The sequence below is a fragment of the Gopherus flavomarginatus genome, chromosome 3, assembly GCF_025201925.1.
Source record: "Gopherus flavomarginatus isolate rGopFla2 chromosome 3, rGopFla2.mat.asm, whole genome shotgun sequence".
In the NCBI taxonomy this organism is placed as follows: domain Eukaryota; kingdom Metazoa; phylum Chordata; order Testudines; family Testudinidae; genus Gopherus; species Gopherus flavomarginatus.
This window is the reverse complement of record NC_066619.1, coordinates 217,495,299-217,516,472: the sequence shown is the minus strand read 5'-3', so window position 1 is coordinate 217,516,472 and position 21,174 is coordinate 217,495,299. Positions and strand designations below refer to the sequence as shown.

General features: G+C 43.8%; 1 protein-coding gene across 1 annotated transcript in view; it reads right to left on the bottom strand.

Moving 5' to 3' along the window:
* Positions 1 to 11,784, bottom strand: part of WDR17 (WD repeat domain 17) — a 95,165-nt gene extending 83,381 nt beyond the window's left edge. Inside the window, exons 1-2 of the mRNA XM_050945308.1 lie at positions 11,662 to 11,784; positions 4,119 to 4,268 (exon numbers count right to left, since the gene is read on the bottom strand). Coding sequence (XP_050801265.1) covers positions 4,119 to 4,127 — 9 coding nt within the window. The 5' untranslated portion in view covers positions 4,128 to 4,268; positions 11,662 to 11,784. The remainder of the gene's footprint in view (positions 1 to 4,118; positions 4,269 to 11,661) is intronic.
* Between the last annotated feature and the right edge of the window lie 9,390 nt (positions 11,785 to 21,174).

Sequence of the window (21,174 nt, the reverse complement as noted above, 5' to 3'; positions counted from 1 at the left end):
TAGTTAATGCTTTTTTTAAGCACCACATAACTATCTTTGTCTACACTAGGTGCTATGTTTAAATATGTTATCTTGTGTGGTTAACCCTAGAAAGAACTACTGTGTTCTGTATGTATGACATATATTTATTTGGTATATGCAATCTGGTCAAGCCAATCCACAGTGTTCTTATCAACAGTGTTCAAAGTACATTATATGTATGACATATAAAGATAAAGAAGAAACACTAAAAGCACATCTTCAGTATAATACTATATCTCGGTCTTTCTTGAAGGAGAATGAAACCAGTATCTGACACTGATTTAAGAAGATAACGTTCAGATGAGTATGTGGCCTGCTACTATTCCCACTTCATTAACTGGGAACAGGAATGAGCCCCTAGAGAGCAGCATATCTTGCAAATACCTAAAGAAAGTAAAAATAAATAAATAGGAAAAAATAACTTTAAATACTATCTTCAGCTACAAAACACTCATAGATAGTGTCCCACAAGGCTCAATCTTCTCCCCCATGTTGTTCAACATCTTTATCAAATTGTTGGGAGAGCTGATGAGACAAGATGGACTGAAGTACCAAAAGTATATAGATTATATCCAGCTTTACATCTCCTTTATACAAAAATAAAGTGTACCATCTCCCAGATTTCTTACTGCAAGATTCGGGCGATCCTGTTAGGAAGACAGAAGATCCTTGAAGAACCTGCTTCCCATGTAACATCCCAAACTACAGAAGGCATCTCTTCTCAGAATTTGAATGCAGTCTTCAGCATCTTTAAGGGGTCCTTTAAAACTCTTCAATGCTACTGGATGCTCAAACAACCATGGTGCCAAAAATCGTCTGCTATTCACTAGTAGAAAGTGCTCTAATCCCATGAAACTCTAAACTGGACACAGTGATTCATGCATTCACGACCTCCAGAGTTACGACAAATTTTCTGCCCTGATACTAAAATCTGTCCATGGGATTGGCCACAGCAACCTGAAAGATCCTCTCTCCCTCTATGATCATCATCTCCCACCACAGCTATGCTCCACCAGAACAATTCACTGTCAACCAATAGTGGGAGACTTATGAGTGCAGAATACCAAATTTTCACATGGGCTAGACAGAGTATGGAATACATTTCTTCAAAAAAAAATTATATATAACCCCAGGTATCTCTTCCAGAACCAATTGCAAAATTTTCTTGTATGGAGCCTTTTTTCAATAATGTTTTCCCACAAACGGATAAACAAAAACCATAGAAACTAGTCAAGTTATTTCTCCTATAGGTTGGGAAGGTAGAAAAAGATTATTGCAATTCCTACTTGTAAATATTTGGGAAGTGCTCCAATACTATAGTGATGGGGACACACAAAACAAATAACATAGCTTTTGCTTTTTCCTATGAAAAAATTTCAGGGAGAATAGACTTTTCAGTATTTCTCTTTGTTTCTTAGTTGCTTTCTACAGCACTCGGCAAGCAGATGACCACGGATTTGTTTGTACATAACTTTTCTTTCCAGCCACACACCATCTGAGGAAGTAATAAAGTCACATCTAATCCTTAGCTCACGCTAATAAACATTTGTTTGGTTGTGGTTATTTTTTTTAAAAAGGGGGAGTTGGTCTCTTGAAAACTGGGCACATACAGCAAGTGTTGTGGGTACCAGACTTTTGTGACTGAGCTTCTCTGCTCCCACCTCCTCCTCAGATTCTACCTGTATTATGGAAGCATTTTTAGAAGGGATTTCACTTCATTATATAAATTGCACTTTACTACAAGGAAAGATTTTGCTGGGAGATGAGGTTTGTAAAGTAAGAATGTGGCACTGGCAGTATTCTTTACTAGCAAACTAAAGAAAAATGGCCCAATTTATCCTTGATATTTAACTAGGGACCACCACCACTAATATGCCCACCCTTCCCATCCCCCACCGGCACCAGAGGGACAACAGCGGAATCCCCTGCTCTTCAGCCCCAGGAAGCCGACAGTGGAAAATCGCAGAAAAGTAATAATGTACTTCATTACCACAACTCAGCTGCAATTTTTTGACAATCATCCTGCAATTCCAGCAGGGACTTAAATAGAATACAATTAGAGGTATCCTCAGACTTTTTATATTCAAGTACTGTTTTTTATTACACTTTAGATCATATCTTGAAACAGATTTATGTGCAGAACTCCCAATAGTCAGTTGACATTTTGTGCAAAAATCAACAGTAGGATATGGTTTTCAGAAATAACATGCAAATAGTAGAAATACTATAGAAGAATGTTGCCTTTACATTTCCACAATGGGAATGGAAGTTGTACCTGGATCAGTGTCACATGATACTACTCTATACATTTTAGTAATAACAATAAAATAGGCTCTACACTGGTACTATCCTTCCTATATGTAAATATGAATATTTCAAAAAGAAAATATGCAGTGGTGTTGTAGTCATGTTGGTCCCACAATATTAGAGAGAAAAAGAGGGTGAGGTAATATCTTTTATTGGACCAACTTCTATTGGTGAGAGACAAGCTTACGAGCTTACACACATGAAGAGAACAGAAGAAGGGCTCTGTGTAAGCTCAAAAGCTTCTCTCTCTCACTGGCAAAAGCTGGTCCAATGAAAAAACTCTTACCCACCTTGTTTCTCAAAGAAAATATATAATACTATAAAATCTGGTACATTTCAGATGGCAAAGCAATGTACTCTTCTCTATTGCACAAAAATATTTGTATGCAGTGCCAAGCTAGCCACTTCCCACTCATCTTTCAAATTGTGCATTAAACATTTTTTTAAAACTAAAACCAAGACTTTATTAGCTATTTTGTTTTGCTAAATTCTGTGTTCTCAACTGAGTTGAGAAACGTCAGCACACCTGAAACCCTCTAGCACAGAAGTATAACTCTTATCAGTCAAACCCTGTTTAATCTCTTGCATAAAAATCGCATATTCAGTCTTTATCTAGAGAAGGATAAATCTCAGCCTTGCTAATTTTGGCATAAGTTAGACAGTCCCTGATATGTGCCAGTAGCTGTGCTGTGCCCCAGCATTAGGAAGAGGGCAGAGGTGGTGTACACAACCACCTTTTTTCCCCCATTTGGGTTCTGTACTAAAACACTCCTTGGCTGGACCAAGTATCTTGAGCTGTTTACTATATATATGTTTTCATAACTCCTTTTGTTTCCCCTCCCCACTGCAATAAACAGAATTATTTTATTTTGTGGCTCAGTCCTTAGAATGTACCTCTTTTAAACAGAAAAACTTGCTTAATAGAAACGTAGAACCCTGAGTTACTGATTCTCATACATGCTGCAGTTTGCTTGTCAAAGAGGTATGTAACATGTACCAATTTAAAATTCTCTTTTGTTTAAAAAGCAGAAATACCTTCTGGAATTCCACATTAAATATTGTCCAAGTGCAAAAGCAAGGAAACATACAGTTAATCAATTCCCTTTTCTCCACAAATATCACTAAATGAAAAAGTGTTAATGCAATAGTAATACTATATAGTTTGGACTGGAAAAAAGGAGCAGCTGCACTGGCTTCTGACGTTGAAAGCCAGCCCCACGGAGTGGAGGTAAAAGCCTTTCCACTCTATTCCCTGCACAATATAGAAGACTGCTGGAGCAGCCATCAGAAAATGCAGGAGGAGGTCTGATGTCTGTAGACATTTTCAGTAACTGAACCAGAGGCACCAGCTCACAAGCATTTTTCCCCATTTTCCCTACACTTAGCCTGAATCTCAGATAGGGAAAGGTGAAGGAGGATACATTGGCCCTGATCCTTTGGTCCAGACAAGGAGTGTTTTAGTACAGAACCCAAATGGGGGAAAAAAGGTGGTTGTGTACACCACCTCTGCCCTCTTCCTAATGCTGGGGCACAGCACAGCTACTGGCAAATATCAGGGACTGTCTAACTTATGCCAGCTTATAATAGTGGAGTTGTTACATCAGCCATAGTTTGCCGGAGTGAAGCTCACTTTAGCCACATTCCTTCTGAACACCTACTTTGGGGTTAGGATGTGGCCCATCGGATCAACATGGTCCAGAAACTGAAACAGAAGGATGCAGGAGGAAAGGCAAAAGAGGAGGGAGATGGTACTGAGGGGAAAATAGTTTAAAAAAAAAACTGACATGTACCTTTGACATTTTGCTTATATCACCTCTATTACTAGGTTTATGTCTTGTCTGTTTAAATGGTAAATTCTTCAAGGTACCATGGCTCCCTGTGTGTTTGTACAGCAAGTAGCACAAGCAGACTGTGATCCTGAGTGGAGCCTTTGGTCACTACTGCAATACAAATATAAAATGTGCAAATTAGTGAATTTAATTTTTGTAAAGTATACATTTTAGAGTACACAATTTAAAATAAAGAATAATACATCATGCTGAAACAAATAGGAATAGTTATTCTGCATAAGTAAACAGCAGCTGAGTTATGACTGCTTTTGCACTTCTTGACTTTTTGCAATTTTAAATCTGAGTTATGAGGACTGAAAGGTCTGTCTTACAGTGATAGACAAACTCAAATTATTTAGCTTATCAAATAAATTAAGAGAACACTTGATTACAATCCATGTACCTAGTCTTGGAGAAGATTGCTTTTAAATAGAGGGTTTTCAGTCTACCCGACAAAGGTGTAAACAAGAGCCAATGGCTGGAAGTCAAAATGAGACAAATTCAAACTAGAAATGAGGTGCAGATGTTTAACAGTGAGAAGAATTTCATGCAGGGATGTGGTGCAAACAGTAATTGTTCATTCTCTATCACTGCATTCAATCTTAATATCAAAACTGGATGTCTTTTCATAAGACATCTGGACTCGTAGAAACAATCCTCAAACCATGCAACAGGCCAGCTCCTCTGTCACCTTGGATGTCATTTTCCTATACACCAACATTCCTCACAATGGTGGCATAGCTGCCTGCCTCAATATTTACAAGACAATGGACAAGTCTCAGATATCCACTCCAAACTCATCCACTGCATCCTTACCCATAATAATTTTACATTCAACAACAAACACTTTGCCCAAACCATGGGAACTGCCGTGGGTACTGGGATGACTCCGCAGTATGCCAACCTCTTCATGGGCCATCTTGAAGAATTTCTAGACAAGCACACCACAGAACCAAGGATCTACCTGAGCTACATCAATGCTATTTTCATCCTCTAGACAGGTGACTTAAATTCCCTCACAGATTTTCACCACAATTTCAACCACCACCTGTCCACTAAATTCTCTGTCGAACACTCCCATGCTAGCATCAACTTCCTGGATACCACAACCAGCTTCAACAATGGAACCCAACAGACAATATACAAGACACTCGCAGATCACCACACCTACCTTCATAGATCCAGTAATTTCCCCAAATACATCATAAAATTTAGCATCTACGGCCAGGCACTACAGACATATCACAGGATTTGCTCAGAGGAAAAAGTCCAGGATACGTGCTCAAAACCACCTTCACCAAACAAGGACACTCCACCAGAGAAGCAGATTGCATCCACCCAAATACCCCAAGTGAACTTGCTTCAATACAGAAATAACACCCCCTCCAACCACTCCTAGTTGTCACCTATCACTCAATACTGGAACCCATACTGGGTACCATCAAACAACTTCAACCCATACTTGATGGGGGCCTCATCCATAAAGAAGTCTTTTCTGAACCCCCTCTTCTGGCCTTCAAACTATCTCCCAACCTCTCCAAGCTCATCGTCAGAAGCATACTCCTACATACCATGACACATCAACTCAAAGCAGCAACAGACCCTGCTAGAAGAACAGATGCAAAACTTGCAGACATATCTCCATTACTACAATGATCAACACACCTTTCAAGATCCATGGGTCCTACATATGCCTATCGCAACACATGGTGTACCTCATCCAATACACTAAATGCCCCAATAATAAGTATGTGGGTGAAACCAATCACTATGCACTTGAATGAACTCAGATAGGAAAATGAGAAGACAAAAAAACACAGAGATCACTTTATATTTGATCTATCAGTCAGCATATTCAAAGGAAACCTGCACAACACTTTCAAAAGATGAACTGGAAGCCTAAACTCCTAACTTTGCCAGACACTAAAAAATCATGGACTGAATAGAGACACCGGATTTGTAGCATATTATAACAATCTATAACCCACTAACAACCCCCTTTTTCTTTCCCCCCACGACTGGAAGGGTGTTAATGAGCCACTTCACCATGAATGGTCCCTTGAAATATGTGTTAACTACTTGCACTAAGCAATCTATTCCACCTTATATTTAGATGTGATTCTCTGAATAAGTTTCCCAGGCCTAAAGGAGGACTCTGTGTAAGCTCAAAAGCTTGTCTCTCTCACTAATAGAAGTTGGTTCAATAAAAGATATTACCTCTCTCACCTTGTCTCTCTAATGTCCCAGGACTGACATGGCTACAAAAAACACTGCATTTCCAAAAGCAGCAAAGAATCCTCTGGCACTTTATGCCAGCAATGCCCCTCTGCTATGTACATCGGCCAAATCAGATATTAGGAGTGGCCATCCTGCAGCAAAAAAACTTCAGGACCAGACTTCAAAGAGAAACTGCTGAGCTTCAGTTCATCTGCAAATTTGACACCATCAGCTCAGGATTAAACAAAGACTGTGAATGGCTTGCCAACTACAAAACCAGTTTCTCCTCCTTTGTTTTTCACATCTCAACTGCTAGAACAGGGCCTCATCCTCCCTGATTGAACTAACCTCGTTATCTCTAGCTTGCATATATATACCTGCCCCTGGAAATTTCCACTACATGCATCTGACGAAGTGGGTATTCACCCACGAAAGCTCATGCTCCAAAATGTCTGTTAGTCTATAAGTGCCACAGGACTCTTTGCTGCTTTTACAGATCCAGACTAACACAGCTACCCCTCTGATACTTGCATTTCCAAAAGATACTTTTGTTCAACCGGAAGTTATTTTGGGTATGATGCAGAAATTACCAGATGAATTTCTATGGCCTGTGCCATGCAGGAGGTCTATAAAGTTATTGTAATAGTCCCTTTAAAATCTGAGTTTTACTACCTGTGTTAAACTGAGTAGACAGCTCACTTACACTTTTTGATTTTACAGCCTACATTTAGAAATCTTTCTAAAATTTACAAAGTTATCATTGGATCATCACTGTCTAAAACAGCCTCTCTGAGATGCCAGGGGGAATTTATTTCCCCAACAGAAGTTCTTTTGATACGTTATTTGCCTTAACAAAGTATTAGAATTGTTTGGGAGTATCAACAAGTATGTGGATAAGGGTGATGCAGTATATTTGGGATTCCCAGAAAGCCTTTGACAAGGTTCCTAACCAAAAGCTCTTAAGGATACTAAGTAGTCATAGGATAACAGGAAAGCTCCTCACATGGATCAGTCACTGGTTAAAAGATAGGAAATAAAGTATAGGAATAAATGGTCAGTTTTCATGAAGAGACGTAAACAGTGGAATCAATATTGGGACCTGTGTTTGTTCAACATATTAATTATTTGGATAAGGGAGTATGTGACACTGCAACCCATATTTGTCACCGTAATATTATAATATGGTTATGACATAATTATGATGCATTTTGTACAAGATAAGTCATGTGAAATGTCATTGGAAAAGTTATGATTTGCTAAATATGATTTCCCAATTTGTATGCATGTATCATTTTTGTATCTGAAGTTATGAATATAGACTATGTATCTGTATTTCAAATGTGGTTTCACCTGGGTAACTCCCACTACACAAGATGCTTTCAGTCTAAATAGCTGTTTGTAAAGGCCCTGTTCAGTGTAATAGGCCATTAGAAAGAACAATAGGTCTTCCGAGAAGCTTATCTCCCACCTGGTGAGCCTTCCTGAAAACACTACAGGCAGCCTGTGAGTGATGGCTGCTATGACTCTTCAAGGACATGTGACCAGGCCACATGATGGTGGACTCCATCTTGCAATGTCAGTATTTTTGCACAGACTGGTCTGGGAACCAAGCTTTGGAACAAAGGGTTCCTGCTGTATGCAAAAGCTATATAAGGCAGGGAGTGACATCATCTGCGGTTCTTCACTCCTCACCCAAGAAGACTCCTGGAAACATCTAAAGAACAAAGACTGAACTGGGGGAAGTGCTGGACTCAGGCTAAATGGATTTCTAGCCTGTGTATAAAACACCCAGGGATTCCAAGATGTAAAGCAAGTGCAACCTGCCTCTTAAGAATCTGCAGCCTGCTTGCATCATCTCGTAGAGTGACAATCTGCTAATTCATATCCAATCTATATAGTATATATTAAGCTTAGTTTTTGTTTTTTGTTTATATGCTAGGTAATATGCTTTGATCTGTTTGCTATCCCTTATAATCACTTAAAATCTACCTTTTTGTCGTTAATACACTTGTTTTTGTTTTAATCTAAACCAGTGATCTTTGACGGGAGTGCCTGGGGAAAATCTCTGCTTGACTACCACAAGTGTGTCTTGTTCTCCTCACACGGAGGGAGAGGTAGACCGGGTATTAAGCCTATATACTGGCCAGATTTGACCAGAGCAGGACAGTACTGCTCTGGGGTCCCAGGCTGGGAAGCTGGTGATTAGAGAGCCTGCATGTAACTACAGCTGGGTGTGTCCCTACCTATATGAATGCCCGCGAAAGTGCAGGCTCGTGGGCTTTGCAGCTTGTCACAGCAGTACAGTGTGAGAGGGAGCCCAGGCTGGTGGGCCAGAGGGCTCATGGTACCTCAGTTTCAGGTGGCACCCTAGGGGGAACCTGTCACAGAGTGAATAGCAAAGTGGAAATTTTTGCAGATGATACAAAATTACTCAAGATTGTTAAGTCCAGAGCTGACTGAGAACAGTTACATACAAAATGACTGCCTAGGAAGGAGTACTGCGGAAAGGGATCTGGGGATCGTAGTGGATCACAAGCTAAATATGAGTCAACAGTGTAACACTGTTGCAAAAAAAGCAAACATCATTCTGGGATGTATTAGCAGGAGTATTGTAAGCAAGACATAAGTAGTAATTCTTCCGCTCTACTCTGCGCTGATTAGGCCTCAACTGGAGCATTGTACTCAATTCTGGGCGCCACATTTCAGGAAAGATATGGACAAATTGGAAAAAGTCCAGAGAAGAGCAACAAAAATGATGAAAGGTCTAGAAAACATGACCTATGAGGGAAGATTGAAAAAATTGGGACAGTTGTCTGGAGAAGAGAAGACTGAGAGGGGACATGATAACAGTTTTCAAGTACTTAAAAGGCTGTTACGAAGTGGGGGGAATAGTTCTTCTTAACCTCCTGAGCATAGGACAAGAAGCAATGGGCTTAAATTGCAGCAAGGACGATTTACGTTGGACTGGAATAAATTGACTAGAGAGGTTGTGGAATCTCCATCATTTGGGATTTTTAAGAACAGGTTGGACAAACACCTGTCAGTGATGGTCTACATAATACTTAGTCCTGCCTTGAGTGTCTCGAGGTCCCTTCCAGTTCTATGAGTCTATGAAAGGGATCTCAAACTGGGTGACTGGGCAACAAAATAGCAGATGATATTCAACACTGACCAGCACAAAGTAATGCACCTTGGAAAAATACTCCAACTATATATATAAGGATGGATTATAAATTAGCTCTAACCACTCAAGAAAGAGACTTTGGAGTCATCACAGATAGTTCTCTGAGAACTTTGGCTCAATGCGCAGCAGCCATCAAAAAAGGCTAACAAGGAAAGGAGTAGAAAATAAGACAGAGAACATGATGCCACTATATAAATCAATTGTGCACCTACACCTTAAACTAATTTTTCATATAATGCATAAATAACCTGTGGAACTCATTGCTATGGGATGTTGTGATGGCCAGAAGTATAACTGGGTTTTAAAAAGAACTACAGGCAAGTCTCATCTTACACGCCTTTAAAGTGCGCGAACTCAGCTTTGCGTGGCCAGCAAAAACAAAAAAAAGAGAAAAATAATAATTTTAATACTGTACCTGTAGTGCAAGCGATTCCGCCTGCCATTACACTCAGTGTAATTTTGACTATACACAATTTTCGCTTTATGCGCTGACAGCGGAACGTAACCCCAGCATAAGATGAGACTTGCCTGTAGATAAATTCATGGAAGAGAGGTCTATCTAGGGCAAGCCTGCACAACATGCGGCCCATGGGCCGCATGCAGCCTGCGGAAGCTCACTGTGCGGCCCGCAGCAGGGAATCAAAGGGCTCTGGGCTGCCGCAACCGCGGGGAGCCCAAAGCCCTTTAAATCCCAGCCATAGCTGGGATTCAAAAGGCTCTGAGCTGCCCGCAGCGGTGGGGAGCCCAGAGCTCTTTAAATCTCAGACGCAGCCGAGATTCAAAAGGCTCTGAGCTGCCCGCAGTGGTGGGGAGCCCAGAGCTCTTTAAATCTCAGCTGCAGACAGGATTCATAGGGCTCTGGGCTGCCCGCAGAGATTCCTGGCCGTGGCTGAGATTTAAAGGGCTCAGGGCTCCCCGCGGCTGCAGGGAGCCCAGAGCCCTTTGACTCTTGGCCGTGGTTCCAGCGGATGGGCTGGGGCTGGGATTTAAAAGGCTCGGGCTCCCCTCAGCGGCAGGAGCTCTGGGCCCTTTAAATCCCTGCCCCGGCCCCGCAAAGCTCCGGGTTCCCCCAGCCGCAGGAGCTCCAGGCCCTTTAATTTGCCCCTAACAACTCCCAGCCACCTCTTCAGCCGGGAGTCCCTAGTTGATTTAAAATCAAGCATCACCTCACCACCCCCAACCTTCCTTTTTCGCCCACAGCTGTTTTGGTGGGGCTGCGCTGGGGAAGGAGGGTTTGTTTCTGCAGGGCTGGGCGGTGCTGGAGCGGGGTGTTTCCGCAGGCCGGGAGGGTGGTGTTTCCGCAGGGCCGGGGGGTTTCGGCCCTCAGCTCTTTTCTTTGGAGTAATGTGGCCCTCGCAGCTTTACTTGTTGTGCAGGCCTGATCTATGGCTATTAGCCAAGAAGTTCGTTGCTGTAATCCTATGCTCAGGGTGACCCTGAAGCACTGACTGCCAGAAACCAGAAGAAGACAGGTGGCTCTCTTCAAAATTGCCATGTTCTGTTCACTACTCCAAACCTCTGGCAATGGCCACAGTCAAAGACAAGATAATGGGCTAGGCAGACTATTGGTGCCATGCAGTGTGGCAATTCTTCCACCTTTATGTCTGTAAAGTTTATTTTGGCTCAGACTTGTTTTCAAGTTTATCTTTGTGAATGTGTGTGACTTTCATTCAGCAGTTTTTCCAGTTCTGCCATTGCCTAGCGGGGAGACAGGATTTCACCCGTAAAGAAGCGAACCCCCATCTTTTCTCTGCAAACCCAGCAAGTATCTCTGAAGCCGGACACTTCTCGCGGCCGCCCTCTCGCCCTGCAGCTCCCACGGGGGGGAACACAAAGTCCCCCAAAGAAAGTTTATTGCTGATACTGTGTGTGACTGTGACAGGCTGCCAGTCAGAGACCCTTCCCCCGGCGCCGGGCAGCGGAGGCGAAGGAAGCGCTCAGTTCTGGCTGCTCAGAGGCGGCTGATGTGAAACACAGACCCCCGCCAGGCACTGACACCCCGAGCCGCCGCCGACCCAGCCCCAGCCCCGGACCGCACATCTGCCGGCGGCAAGCGCGAGCCCCGATCCTCCCAGCGGGCACCCAACCGGCCGCAGCTCCTACCTGACCGCAGCCCGAGCCCCCGCGCTGCCCGCACCGCCACTGTCCCCTCGGCTGGCGGTGAAACCAACCAACCCGTCACCCAGGCAACCAGCGGGGCCCGCCTCCTCCGTTCAGCCACAATCTGATTGGAGAGAACCGCTTGACCGTTCGGGGGGCAGGAGGAGGCGGAGCCCGAATCTGATGACACAGTGAGGAAGGGGGGGTTAGTTACCGTAGCAACTGGGGAGGCGGTCGAAGAAGAACTGCACGTTCAGGGGCGGGGAAAGAGATGGGCGGGGGAATGGGGGGCGTTTGTGGAGGTGTTGGGGGCGGGGGCGCAGCCGTGACACTGCGTGCCCAGCAGTCCCGTGCGAGTGAGCCCTGTACGTCATAGTGATATTGAAACGAGCCTTGCGCTGTGCATTGTGGGAAGGGTTGTAGTCCCTGCCCGTGCTAGACACTGCTGTCCCAGAGCGCGTCTAAACTAAGAGTGGGGCATCCTGTGGCACGGCTGGGAGGTGGCCACACGGTGACTGCGGGCTTGTCTACATCAGAAAGTTGCAGCGCTGGTGAGGGAGTTACAGCGCTGCAACTTAGGAGGTGTACACATCTGCAGGGCACCACCAGCGCTGCAACTCCCTGTTTGCAGCGCTGGCCGTACTCCCGTTTTGTCTCGGGTGTAGAGGATCCAGCGCTGGTGATCAAGTATAGTCACTTACCAGCGCTTTTCTTGACCTCCGTGGAATAAGCAGGTATCCCAGCATACCTGAGGAAGCCTCTGGTAATCAAGCTGGTCTCCTTCCCCGGCTTGCTCTCGCGTTCCCGGAACCCCGAGCAAGCAGGTCTCCTTCCCTGAGGTTTGCTGGGTGGTTCCGGGAAGGCGAGAGCAAACCGGGAAAGGAGACCAGCTTCGCCGCGGTTTGCTCTCGCGTTCCGCGAACCACCCTGCAAACCGCAGGGAAGGAGACCTGCTTGTTCGGGGAACGCGAGAGCAAACCGCGGCGAAGCTGGTCTCCTTCCCCGGTTTGCTCTCGCGTTCGCCGAACCCCCGAGCAAGCAGGTCTCCTTCCCTGCGGTTTGCAGGGTGGTTCGCGGAACGCGAGAGCAAACCGCGGCGAAGCTGGTCTCCTTCCCCGGTTTGCTCTCGCGTTCGCCGAACCCCCGAGCAAGCAGGTCTCCTTCCCTGCGGTTTGCAGGGTGGTTCGCGGAACGCGAGAGCAAACCGCGGCGAAGCTGGTCTCCTTCCCCGGTTTGCTCTCGCGTTCGCCGAACCCCCGAGCAAGCAGGTCTCCTTCCCTGCGGTTTGCAGGGTGGTTCGCGGAACGCGAGAGCAAACCGCGGCGAAGCTGGTCTCCTTCCCCGGTTTGCTCTCGCCTTCCCCAAAACCCCTTGAAGCCGCCCAACAGCGCTGCAGTGTGGCCACATCTAACACCACTTGCAGCGCTGGTTGCTGTAAGTGTGGCCACTCTGCAGCGCTGGCCCTATACAGCTGTACTAATACAGCTGTAACAACCAGCGCTGCAAAATTTTAGATGTAGACATGGCCTGCGTGAGCAGGAGGTCGGGGTGTCTCCCCCTCACTGTGTAGGCAGCATGCTCTGAGCAGCTGTCCGGGATGGAGGGTGTTGGGCTGTCTTTGTGTAAGTATAGTACAAATGAAAGTGTCAAAATGATTGTGGGAAAACTAGACTAATTGGAGAAAGACGTTGCTATCACATGGTGGCAGGAACTAACAATATTTTACTCTATACGAGGCAAGAGGTAGGGGAAAATTCCTTCCTGACCCTAAATGTTGTGGTCAGCTAGATCCTTAACATGTAGGCAAGACCAGGGCGGGTGCAACCATAGGGTGCTAGGATTTGGGGAGCGGCATTTTCTTCGGCCGTGACTGAGGCAGCTGGATCTTCAGCCGCCCCAGTCACCGCTGGCATTTAGGCGGAGGGAGCTGCGGCAGGGGTGCGCCGCCTGCAGCAAGTAAGGGGGAGCACACGGGAAATCCCTGCCCCAGGTCACCCCTCCCTTCCTCCTCTTCGAGCACACTGTGGCTGCTTCACTTCTCCCGCCTCCCAGGCTTGTGGCGCCTAAGTGGATTGGTGCCACAAGCCTGGGAGGCAGGAGAAGTGAAGCAGCCACGGCGTGCTTGGGGTGGAGGAGGAGCAGGGGTGAGCTGGGGCGGGGGGGTGTCTCAAGGTGGGGGGATGAGGGAGGGCGCAAGGTGGAAGTTTTGCCTACGGCGCGAAACATCCTTCCACCGGCCCTGGGCAAGACACCCCAAACAAATACGTGGGGAAAAAAATTGCTGTGGTAAGGTGTCATGGTAATCATTCACCTTTCCCCATAAACACTGAACTGAGTTGGTTTACCGTAAAAATAAAAAATATATATTAAAAATTGGACATAGGTTAAGTGATGTCAAGTAAAGGAATAAAGTTAGAAAGGGTAACTTTCAAGTAACTAAGTTAAAACATGAATCTAAAATTTAATCTTGCAAGGTACAGAATTTGTTCAAGATGATTTCTCACACCAGTCATTCTTCCCAGACATGGCTAACTTGCACTCAGGACTTTCCACAGAAATACAGGGTACTGGTTCCCTTGTCTTCCAAGGTTTCTCACCTGTATCAGTTTCCAGAGACTTCAACCCCTGCCACCTTGGTTGAAGGACTTACTGTGCTCAGCTTGCAAGAGCTCTGGTCCCTTGTGTCCAATGCAGAGGTTCTCAAACTGTGGTCTGTGGACCAGCAGTGGTCTGCGAACTCCATTCAGGTGGTCCACGAATAGTCCCCTCTAAGGTGCATAGGCACTGACTGCATGGGAGCACCCAAGGGGGAAAATTAGCAGGTGTTCCATACCCATCAGCAGCCAAGTTCCCCCTACCTCTTTCCCGCCTCCTCCCTTGAGCGTGCTGCGTTCCTGCTCCTCCCTCTCCCTCCAGCACTTCTGCCCGCTGCCAAACAGCTGTTTGGCGGTGCTCTGGGAGGGAGGGGGAGGAGTGGGGACACAGCGCACTCATGGGAGGAGACGGGGAAGAGGCAGGAGCAGGGACTTGGGGAAAGGGGTGGAAGCAGAGTAGGGGTGGGAAGAGGCAGGGTGGGGGTGGAGACTTGGGGGAAGGGGTGAAATGGGGACAGAAGGGGGTCGAGCACGCACTGGCTGGAGCAGAAGTCGGCACCTATGCTAAGGTGCACGCCTGGGCAGCTACACATGAGAGAATGAAGGCCACCTATCTTATTAGTGGAGCCACACAGGCCTGGACCCTGGAGAAGATGTATATGTAAAGTGAGGTGGTGGCCTTGGGGGTAATAGGGGAGAGGTGGGAGGGGGTAGTGGAGGAGAAGAGGGGGTGGGAGGAATTTGGGACATACAGGGCTGTGGTGGCCAGAGAAGGAGGTGGCTTTCCCCAGCTCATGGCCTGCTGTGGGGCGTAGGAGGGGGAGAGAGACACCCCCCCCCACTCCATCCCAGCCCCAGCTCAGGAGCTGCTGCATGCGGGGGAGAGAGGGCACATCCAACACATTATGAAGATAAGACAACTGATATTAAAATATGAGTTGTGTGCTTTTATTTGTAGAACAGAAAATGTTAATTATTATTAAGGGTTTTTTATATAGTGCTCTTTTATACAATAGTTAGCTAACAGTACAAAAAACATTTGGAAAGATCATGGAGAGAGGGCACATCCAACACATTATGAAGATAAGACAACTGATATTAAAATATGAGTTGTGTGCTTTTATTTGTAGAACAGAAAATGTTAATTATTATTAAGGGTTTTTTATATAGTGCTCTTTTATACAATAGTTAGCTAACAGTACAAAAAACATTTGGAAAGATCAAGTGGCTGCCACGATCCTCAGCAATTTTCTAGTGGTCCACAAAAAAAAAGTTTGAGAACCACTGGTCTAATGGATACTAAAGATGGCTTCTGTCTTTGCTTATATCTTCCAAAGTTCAATGAAATTTTTCCCCAAAGAAGCAGAATGACCTCATGCTGTTTTTACCTTCCTGTGGACTTTCCATTCCCTTGAAGTTCCGTTTACATAGAACTCAGCCACAGGTTTTGGTCACACTGATACAAAAGATTTTGCTTTAGCTGCTCTGAAAAAACTCTTGCAGCAGCTTAGATAGAAATCTGAAGGAAAACAGAAAAGAAGGTTTAAAGACATCATGAAAATCACCTCTCCGTATTTGAATAATAATGGTGGTGATAGTATCATAAATGCCTTAGCTTGCATAAAAATGTAGTTAGTTTTAGAATTAGGGCTTTAAATAAATAATGATCATTTATAGTTAAAAATCCAAAATGGCCACTACTATAATTCTCTATTCGAAAACATCAAAATGGAGGCTCACATGAAATTAACCAATAGCAGATAAGAAACACCTGATTCAACTCACTCCAAAATTCCTGAAGAGAGGGGTTAGCAGGTGGAGATGCTTGAATGACAGGCAGAGTTGATTGCTCAAACAGTTACTGCCCACATAGGGAGGATCCATGCTACTTACCAAGCCTGAAATAGCAACCAATCAGAGAAAGCCAGAAGCTGAATATAAGGAGAGAGCCAGCAGGCTGCTGTGAGAGAGTGGAGGAGACCAGAGAAGGAGTATTTGGAAAAGATCATAAAGAGGTGACAGACCAGCAGCAGTGAAAGGGGAAGATCAAAGAGCAGAAACAGGAGAGTAGTAGACAGATCAGAAGGACCTAGACAGTTCACAGAGATTCAGAAAGATCAAGTTTGAATTTTCAATCTCTTTCTTGGAAGAATGTTTGAGTCTGTTTGTAAATAAAGCTTGGTGCCTATCTTTGAGTGAGATCCACCTCACCTCATTCTGTGACTGTTTGATCACCACTCTCAGAATTGTAATGTTAATTTTTTATGCATATGTATAAAAGCTTGACTTATTACATTATAATAAGTATAGTGTTTTAATATTGCATTGGGGTTTTTATACATGGGTATGTGGGTTCTCTGTGTACCTTAAGTATTACATTGTAACAGCTATATGGTCTGTATATGCTATATGTTCTGTGCAGTCTACATCCTTCCTTTTATTGTGCTGCTTTCTAAATAGAAGTTAGTGTTTTACTATATCTTATGCTTTCTTGAATGTATTGTAACTGAGTATTCCCTTTAAATAAATGATCATAGAATCATAGACTTTAAGGTTAGAAGGGACCATTATGATCATCTTGTCTGACCTCCTGCACAATGCAGGCCACAGAATCTCACCCAGCCACTCCAGTGGCTCAAACACAGGTTTGATACAGAAGTCCTCAAATCATGGTTTAAAAACTTGAAGATGCAGAGAATCTTCCAGCAAGTGACCCATGCCCCACGCTGCAGAGGAAGACGAAAAAAACCCAGGGCCTCTGCCAATCTGCCCAGGAGGAAAATTCCTTCCCCACCCCAAATATGGTAATCACCTAAACCCTGAGCATGTGGGCAAGACTCACCAGCCAGATACCCAGGAAAGAATTCTCTGTATTAATTCATCCCACCCCATCTAACATCCCATCACAAGCCATTGGACATATTTACTGCTAATAGTCAAAGACCAATTAATTGCCAAAATTAGGCTATCCCATTACACCATCTCCTCCATAAACTTATCAAGCTTAGTCTTGAAGCCAGATATGTTGTTTACCCCCACTACTCCTCTTGGAAGGCTGTTCCAGAACTTCACTCCTCTGATGATTAGAAACCTTTGTCTAATGTCAAGTCTAATCTTCCTAATGGTCAGTTTATATCCATTTGTTCTTGTGTCCACATTGGTATTGAGCTTAAATAATTCCTCTACCTCCCTGGTATTTATTCCTCTAATATATTTATAGAGGGCAATCATATTTCCCCTCAGCCTTCTTTTGGTTAGGCTAAACAAGCCAAGCTCTTTGAGTCTCCTTTCATATGACAGGTTTTCCATTCCTGAGATCATCCTAGTAGCCCTTCTCTGAACCTGTTCCAGTTTGAATTCATCCTTCTTAAACATGGGAAACCAGAACTGCACACAGTATTCCAGATGAGGTCTCACCAGTGCCTTGTGTAATAGTACTAACACCTCCTTATCTTTACTGGAAATACCTCGCCTGATGCATCCCAAGACCGCATTAGCTTTTTTCACAGCCATGTCACATTTGCGGCTCATAGTCATTCAGTGATCAACCAATACTCTGAAGTCCTTCTCCTCCTGTATTTCCAGCTGATGCATCCCCAGCTTATAACAATAATTCTTGTTATGAATCCCTAAATGCATGACCTTGCACTTTTCAACTTAAATTTCATCCTATTTGTCATAAACAGGTAGTTAAGGGTTAATGTCTCTTTTACATGTAAAGGCTTAACAAACAGGGACCCAACCTCCTGACCAGAGGACCAATCAGAAAACAAGATACTTTCAAATCTAGGTGGAGGGAAGCCTTTGTTTGTGGGTTTTGGGTTTTGCTTTGTTCTTCTCTCGGAGGGTCTGAGAGAGACCAGACATTACTACAGGCTCTCTAAGTTTCTTTTCTAATAGTAAGTAAAAACAGGCGGTTTAGGCTTTTTGATTGTTTTACTCTATTTGCAATTGTGGATCTGGCTGGTTGACTTTTATATGTGTAGTTGCTGGGAAAATTTTGATTTGTATTGGTACTGGGGGGGAAAGTCTCTTTCTGGTGTCTGTAAGCTATAGGACCCTGTAATATTTGCATCTTGAAGTTACAGAGATAATTCTTTACTTTTTCCTTTCTTTTATTAAAAGATTTCTTTTAGAGAACCTGATTGATTTTTTTTGTTTCCCTTGTTTTATTCCAGGGGATTGGGATAACTCACCAGGATGGGTGGGGGAGATGGGAGGGGGAAGAAATAGAATCTCTCTCTGTTTTCCTTGAATCTGTTTGCCTCTTTGTGGAAGAGAAGGGAGATGCTTCTCTGTATGGTGATTTAAGAGGTTGGATCAGTATCTCTCAGGATAGCCCAGGGAGGGAAATTCTGGGAGGGGGAAAGGTGTGGGAATGGTTTATTTCTCCTTGTTTTAAGAACCCAAGGGATCTGGGTTCGGGGTCCCCAGGGAAGGTTGGGGAGGTCAGAGTGGCCCAAAACACTATATTTTTGGGTGGTGGCAGTGCTATCAGATCTAAGCTGGTAATTAAGCTTAGAGGATTCAGGTGCTAGTATCTCATTTTCTGAACTCTAAGGTTCAGATCTGAGAGGGAATGCTATGACACTATTACTATTACTCCAGTTTACAAGGTCATCCAGATCGTCCTGTAGGATATCCTGGTCCTTCTCTGCATGTGCAATACCTCCCAGCTTTGTGTCATCTGCAGACTTTATGAGCACATTCCCACTTTTTTTGCCAAGGTCAGTAGTAAAAAGATTGGTCCCAAAACCGATCCCTGAGGAACTCCACTAGTAACCTCCCTCCAGCCTGATAGTTTACCTTTCAGTACAACCTGTTGTAGTCTCCCCTTTAACCAGTTCCTTATCCACCTTCCAATTTTCATATTGATCCCCATCTTTTCCAATTTAGCTAATAACTCCCCATATGGAACCGTATCAAATGCCTTACTGAAATAAAGGTAAATTAGATCCACTGCGTTTCCTTTCTCTAAAAAATCTGTTACCTTCTCAAAGAAAGAGATCAGGTTGGTTTGGCACAATCTACCTTTTGTAAAACCATGTTGTATTTTGTCCCAATTACCACTGACATCAATGTCCTTAACTACTTTCTCTTTCAAATTTTTTTCCAAGACTGTGCATACTACAGATGTCAAACTAACAGGCCTGTAGTTGCCCAAATCACCATTTTTTCCCTATCTTTAAGAAAGGAACTATGTTAGCAATTCTCCAGTCATACAGTACAACCCCGGAGTTTACAGATTCATTCAAAATTCTTGCTAATGGGCTTGCAATTTCATCTGCCAGTTCCTTTAATATTTTTAGATGAAGATTATCTGGGCCCTCTGATTTAGTCCCATTAAGATGTTCGAGTTTGGCTTCTACATTGGATGTGGTAATATCTACCTCCATGTCCTCATTCCCATTTGTCATCTTACCGTTATCCCTAAGCTCCTCATTAAAGACTGAGGCAAAGTATTTGTTTAGATATTGGGTCATGCCTAGATTATCCTTAGCCTCCACTCCATCCTTTGTTTAGGGGTCCCATTTTTTCTTTCTTGGTTTTCTTCTTATTTATATGGCTATAGAACCTTTTACTATTGGTTTTAATTCCCTTTGCAACTTCCAACTCTACATAGCTTTTGGCCTTTCTCACTTTATCCCTACTTGTTCTGGGGATAAAGCTTTCCTTGCTGATCACTTCCATCTTCCACTCCTTGTAGACTTTCTGCTTTTTCTTAATTATCTCAGAGATGCTTGCTCATCCAGTTTGGTCTACAACTCCTGCCTATGAATTTTTTCTCCTTTCTTGGGATGCAGGCTTCTGACAGTTTCTGCAACTTTGACTTGAAGTAATGCCAGGCCTCCTCCACCTTTAGATCCACAAGTTCTTCAGTCCAATCCACTTCCTTAACTAATTTCCTTATTTTTTTTAAAGTTACCCCTTTTGAAATCAAAAACCCTAGTCACAGATCTATTTTTGTTTATCCTTCCATTTAATTTAAACTGAATTAGCTCATGATCACTCGAACCAAGGTTGTTCCCTACAACCATTTCTTCTATGAGGTCCTCAGTACTTGCCAAAACCAAATCTAAAATTGTATCCCCTCTTGTTGGTTCAGCAACTACTTGGTTAAGGAATCCATCAGCTATTGCACCTAGGAAAATCTGAGCCCTATTATTATTACTAGAACTTGTCCTCTAGTCTATATCTGGGAAGTTAAAGTCTCCCATGATTACACAAATGATACTTGTTTTCAAAGAATTGCTGCTTGTATATCAATCCTTTGAGCGGAGGGCTGTATTTGTGTCTTTCCAAGGGATAGCAAGATTAACCTGCTTTGGGGAGTCCTCTGCGGGTTGGAGACAACCCCCCTGGCAATTCTTCTAGGGTGAGCCATCACATTATTACCTGTTTGAGCAGAATAAACTGTCAAATTTATGGTTAGAAGCAATCTAGTGATGGGATGCCTTAGGTCCAAATTGTGGAGTAACATCTTGTTTAATTTCTCTGGAGAATGATAGATGTCTGCCTGTTTGGGAGGGAACGTGTTTCTCCCTGTTTTGGGCAGACACTTTAAAGAATATTAGGAATCTATATTTCCTCATGTAGTGTTAATACATACATTTCATAATGATATGACTAGTATCATTAGATTTTCAAAAAGACCTCTCTATACACTTTTATAATATAATATTCTATGCAATCAGATACTTCAGTTGCTTATCACTTGAGGTTCAGCCTCCTTATCTTTGTAGCCCAGTATACTTTTGCAAAGTATTCTTTGAAAAAAATAAAACCCAGACCAAGCTTTTCTCGTCAGGTGGGTATAGATGCCATGTTGTCTCCTCCACCTCATTTTGATAGTCCTGTTTACTGCTTATATGTAAATGGAAGCAAATCCACATTTTTGTTTAGAAGAGAATTATTTAACACC